This window comes from Mandrillus leucophaeus, unplaced genomic scaffold (assembly GCF_000951045.1).
Source record: "Mandrillus leucophaeus isolate KB7577 unplaced genomic scaffold, Mleu.le_1.0 Scaffold52, whole genome shotgun sequence".
Lineage (NCBI taxonomy): Eukaryota > Metazoa > Chordata > Mammalia > Primates > Cercopithecidae > Mandrillus > Mandrillus leucophaeus.
In genome coordinates this window covers 1,065,037-1,070,723 of record NW_012105586.1, presented here as the reverse complement: position 1 = coordinate 1,070,723, position 5,687 = coordinate 1,065,037, and the positions used below count along the sequence as shown (strand labels likewise).

General features: G+C 49.4%; 1 protein-coding gene across 8 annotated transcripts in view; it reads left to right on the top strand.

Moving 5' to 3' along the window:
• Positions 1 to 1,347: 1,347 nt before the first annotated feature.
• Positions 1,348 to 5,687, top strand: part of PDPN (podoplanin) — a 48,092-nt gene continuing 43,752 nt past the window's right edge. For 2 of the 8 annotated variants that reach the window (XM_011996544.1, XM_011996542.1), the window contains exon 1: positions 1,348 to 1,978. In XM_011996544.1, the coding sequence (XP_011851934.1) occupies positions 1,912 to 1,978 (67 nt within the window). In that variant the 5' untranslated portion in view covers positions 1,348 to 1,911. Of the gene's footprint in view, positions 2,223 to 3,343; positions 3,523 to 5,687 lie in introns of those variants that run through there. The other 6 variants (XM_011996543.1, XM_011996540.1, XM_011996545.1 and 3 more) reach the window with 6 other exon arrangements.

Sequence of the window (5,687 nt, the reverse complement as noted above, 5' to 3'; positions counted from 1 at the left end):
TCCTGACCTCGTGATCCGCCCATCTCGGCCTCCCAAAGTGCTGGGATTACAGGCCTGAGCCACCGCGCCCGGCCGTGTTTCAATCTTTTAAATAAAGCAGGCCATCTTTCTTTCTGAGTGTGACCTTGGAGTTACACATACGCAAAACAGATTTGCATCTATTCTCCATCTAACAGGCTCAACAGACAATGCACAGTTCCTCCTGTCAACAGACATTATTGACACTAGAGTCATAAAATGCATCTCCAAGATGGGGAAGTCAGTTCAAGAAAGATTATCTGTATCACTAGTTTTCTCTTTCCATTTCCAACCCCTTGGCTCTAGGGGTGTTGCCCCCACCCCTCATCTTCTTGGTTCAGGGGCTCAGCTCCTGTTTGTAGCCTCAGGACAAGATGTTACCAGGGAGATCTTTAGAAATGCAGAATCTCTCACTACCCCACAACAGAATTGCACCTGCATAACCAGCGCCCCAGGTAGATCCGGCTGAGAAGCTATGATGAAGGGTAAGGTTTACCAAATGTTCCTGGGGACAAGTTCTCCTGCGACACTGGTTTAAACTAGGAATTCCCAAAAGGTCTGATTAATGAGTTTGGAGTGGAACCCAGGAAACTGGGTATTTAAAACAATCTCTCCTGCGATTCTTAGAAAGTAAATTTATAATGGGGAGGAGTCAAAGATAAGCATCTGAAAACAATTTTCACCCAGTGTGGCGCTTCGAGACAGCGTTACGTTCTTTTGTTGAAAGGAATTTGTGGCATCTGGGAGTGGAGCAGAGACCACTTCCCAAACTCCTGTTCTTCTTCTTCTTTTTTTTTAAATTCCAACAATTCAGAAGGAATTAAAGTAAAAGACGTAAGTTCTCCGGTTGCTGATATCTGGTACCTGAGATCAAGGCAAGATTGCTTAAACCAGTAAAGTGAGGATTATGGGGGCAAACTCAGGAATAAAGAGGGTGAGCTCGGCCTGGAAGGGGACACAGGTTTGGCGACCAGATGGGTCACCAATTGGCCCGGCCTTATCCAACTGCGCACGCCGGTGGGCCACAGCATCGCAGGGCTGGATCTCCGGGTCGGGAGAGGCGGATGGAATTCAGCCTCTGTTTCAAAACTGCCAAAGCCACCCGCTCTGCCAAACTCCCCCACCAGCCAGCTCTGGGGCAGCCCCCCGGAGCCCGCCCGCTCACGTCCCCGGGACAAGGGCGCAATTGACCAGCGCGGGCAGCCTCCGGCCCACCCAGATGACGGCCAACTTTTTTTTTTTTTTTTAAGCCATCAAATTCAATATTTACAGGCACAACCCCATGCTTGGTTCTAAAACTACTGGCCACTCAAGGAACAGTTTACTTCTCACTTCTGCCCATAATAAGAAAAACAGACTTGTGCCTTGCTCTTAAAAGAAAAAAAAAAAAGAATAATAAATATAGGTTTTAAAAAAATTTTATATAATTTTTAAAACCCCGTTTGTTGCATGTGGTCCTTTTCCCTCCTGTTGCTGAACAGAAGAAAAGCCTATTTTGCCAGGGCCCACAGTCCTGGCGGCCCCCGCAGCTGCGGCCCTGTAACTTTAAACCTGGCCTGAGATCATCGTTTTGGCGCCGGCCAAACAGAGCCCGAGGGCGGGCCTAGCGCGCCCGGACGGAGACCACCTTGCGGCCGACCCCGCTCCCCCGCCTCCTCGGGAGAGATAAATGCTGAGTCCGCTCGGAAAAGTTCTCAACTGCAAAGTTTGCTGTCCGGCTGCCTGGGGTCTGGGAAGCTCGGGCACCCTCCCGCGCCGGGGCTCCTGCTTCCACCGCTCCGGCCCCCACCGTCGCGCTCCTCCAGGCTGGGCCTGTGGCCGCGGCGCTTTTTAATCTTCCCCTAGCGCAGAAACTTGCTGCTCGGCCCCCAGGAGAGCAACTCAACGGGAACGATGTGGAAGGTGTCAGCTCTGCTCTTCGTTTTGGGAAGCGCATCGCTCTGGGTCCTGGCAGAAGGGGGTAAGGCCCAGCGCAAGTGGCTTCCTGCGGTCGCTGATGGGGACGAGCGAGCAGAGACTTGCTGGAATGCCCGGGCCTGGTATTATTCGAGGTTGTCCAGGGGAGCGCGGGGGAGCTGAGGGTGTGTGCGTGCCAGGCGGCTCAGCGCCGGAGGAGGAGAGGCAGCGGCTTAGCCGGTGCCAGGTCCCAAAGACGCAGCTGCGCGGGTGTGCAGGGAGGAGCCCCGGAATCCACAGGCTGCGAGGTGGGCAGCAGAGGGGGCCTCCCTCCGAGTCGGCAGCGCCAGAGAGATTGGGTGGAAGGTTCACAGGAGGCAGCCCCGCTTGCTGGCAGCAGTGCCTGGGGTTTCCTTACCATAGGGCGGTGTGTTGGAGGAATACGCACGCCTCGGGAGAAGCTGGCCCCATAGAATCGGGAGGGACGTTCAGGAGGGCTGGGGCTAAGAGGAGGGTTCCCCCCTCTGCGGTGGCCCTGGTCCCCCTTGAGACTACCTAGTCTGGTGCCCTGCCTGTTGGACGCCCTCAGCACCCCATCGCTGGACTGGAAGAGGCCTCCTTTATCCTCTTTAGAGAGGATGGTGTGTGTGGAAAGGATCCAAGTGGAGGCTTCCGAGCGGTATGAGTGCATGAAAATTGTTACACGTTATGAACGTTGAGGTTTAAGTGGGTTTGAGCCACGTGTTCATCTTGGGCAACAACGACAGTGGCTGAATGCCTGTTGCTGACTCCTTAGGCTTTAAATGTATTGGATCCCATGTTGGGGTGGGGGCGTCCACAGCTTCTATTCTCCTTTGTCCGCTCCTGGAGCCTTACCTCTTCCTGCTGGGTTGCTGTGTTGGTGGTCTCCGTTGACATCTGTCAACATTTTGTTTCTTTTCTTGGGTTTTTATTTTTATGTTTCCTCAATAGAACACATGTTCCGAAGGACGCAGCTTACATCCAGCTTTGATTCCCCACAGCCAAAACAATGCCTGGCACATAGTAGTTGCTCACTAAATGTTGGTTGAAGGAATTGTAAGCTAATTCGTGATCTTTGGGGCTGGAGGTTGCTGAGCTGTGCTGTGAAAAGTAAACATTTTCCAAAAATTGAGGATCAACGTAGGCCTAGGCCCAGAGGAATACTTCTTGGAGAGGGAGTGGTTTGCAGGAGGGGTGCTCCTAACCTGGGCTCCTACAGTTGTCCACACAGACAAAAATACCCAATCTCAGGGAAATGATAGAGTGTACTGCTCTGTGCTGGGCTGTCTGCTTCAAAGGAACAGAGCAACTCTTTTTATAGGGGCCATGGGTTATTCGTGGCAGTCCTATCTTTGGAACTTCTCTTTCCACTGGAATATATACAGTTCTGTATTTTCAGTTACATTTCCTTTCTGGCGAGACAATGTGCAAATGACACCGTTTTGTGCTCACCAGGGCAAAGTGAGGGAGTGCCCTCACTTCAGCATCTCAGCCCTGCTAAAGAAAAAGCGGCTGGGTAACATCCTTTGTTTTTGCCCAGGGAAGCTTTAGCTGTCATTCTCTTCAGCCAGCTCCTGAATGTCAAAGGTACTCCTAAAAGATGGCATTAAAACCGAAAAACCATCGTTGGTGCTGGAAACTCCACTACTAAAGAAAGAAGTGGTATGGGGGGCTGGCTGAGTGAGGGTGGGTGCTGAGTTGCCTGGCTGCCAGAGGAGCAGAGGCCCAGCAGGGTTTTTGTCTGAGAATAATGAGCGAGGCGACTTGAATATGGATGAATAACATTACTGAGCGAGGCTATGGTTGGCTTTTGTTGGGGAGCTGGGCTGGGGGGGTAATTACGGTGATGAATTTTATGATCCTTTTCATAAGATCCTACGCCCTACTGGCTTTCCCTCCTCCAGCGTTATAATCTGGTTCAGTTTTATCATCTGGTCCCATGTGTCATCTCTTTGGGTGTTAGTGGATTCAAAGGAGGTCTGTTGTCCACACATCTGGTGTTTTCTTCGTCAGGCCCCACCCTCATGCTGAACTTTCATCGGGAAGGCACGTTTTCGTGGCCTCTTCGTTGGACAGTTTATTTTGTGAGATTCTGCAAGCTGCTGCTCGCTGCTAACCCACATGTGCTTTTCCGGGACCAATCCACCCAGGATTAATCATGCGGCCAACAAATTTCCCTGTGATTTCCCCGAAACGCTTGCCAGTTTGGAGGCCCTGAAATCCTCATGAGTTGTTAAGAGTTTTTGTTGCACTGAAGGCACTTAATAAAGATCAGGTCTGTTAGAGGCTTTGTGAGGGCGGTCTCTGCATTGCACTGGTGTATGAGATCCAAAATAGCATTGAATATAGAAAAGCACAATTTAAAAAGTGTGTCCAGGCATGAGAAGACTGAGTCTGGACGTGGCCGAAGGAACTAAACCCCTGACTTTCTTTGACTTCTGTAAAATGAGCAGCACCCGAGTGACTCTACACTGTAGAATTATAAGGACCCCAAGCCTTGGCGTGACAGTGGAGGGTCAGACCAAGAAAAAACGACAAGACCATCCTTCCATTCCCATCGCCCGCCACGTGCTAGGAATGTTTCTAGCTACCTCTTTGGATCCTTGTAACACCTGTAAATTACATGCTCTTATCTTGGAATATACCAGAACTGGGTTTGAAAAATAGGTCTAACTTCAAACCTCAAGCTCTTTTTACTACACTACTCTGCCATTAAAAAAAAAAAGAGAGAGAGAGAGAGAGAAAAAAGAAGAGCTGGGCACAGTGGCTCACGCCTGTAATCCTAGCACTTTAGGAGGCCGAGGCGGGCGGATCATGAAGTAAGGAGTTTGAGACCAGCCTGGCCAATATGGTGAAACCCCATCTTTACTAAAAATACAAAAATTAGCTGGGCATGGTGGTGTGCGCCTGTAGTCCCAGCTACAGGCTAAGGCAGAAGAATTGCTTGAACCCGGGAGGCAGAGGTTGCAGTGAGCAGAGGTTGCAGTGAGCCACTGCACTCCAGCCTGGCAACAGAGCAAGACTTCGTCTCAAAAAAATAAATAAATAAACAAAAAATAAAGAGGTTGAGCTTGAAATTAAAGGTTAACCTCACTTTAAGCCCCTTAAACATAAAAACAAAATTTTCTAAAGATACGAAAATTCTTTCCCATTAAATGTTCTCCGTAATATCCTTTTAAGAATGAAATTGTCACAATACATTAAAATAGGATTGATTTATTCATTCTGCAAATAGTTATTAAGCGTTTCCTGAGTTCTTGGTGTGTTACTAGATGCAGAATTTGAACTACATGCACTTTTGAGAGAGGCACACCTCACATTCTATAGTGTGCCCTGCAGTCCTCACCAGCAAGGCAATGAATGTGCACTTTTAAATTCCATCGGCTTATCTGAATATTTGTCATATTTCTGGCTTTGGAGAGCGGGCATGCCAGGTTATAACTTGTGGAAATACGATGGGGGGAGGAGGAGGGAGCAAGAACTGAACTACTCAGGATTACCCTGGTGAAATTCATTTGACGAATCTGAATCGGATCCTGTAGGGCTCTTCCAGGAGGCCTTGCCACTCTTGATGCCCCAAAACCTCTCAGGGAAATACCCGGTGTGCACATTTTATTGAAGAGAATCAACTGATGGAGGGTGCTGGACACTTCCAAGTGGACAGTTATTGTGATGAGTCTTAGGATTCTCATTTGCTGGGCAAGAGATAAAGCTCCGTGATTAGGCATTTTATACAGGGGCTGTGAGCTAGA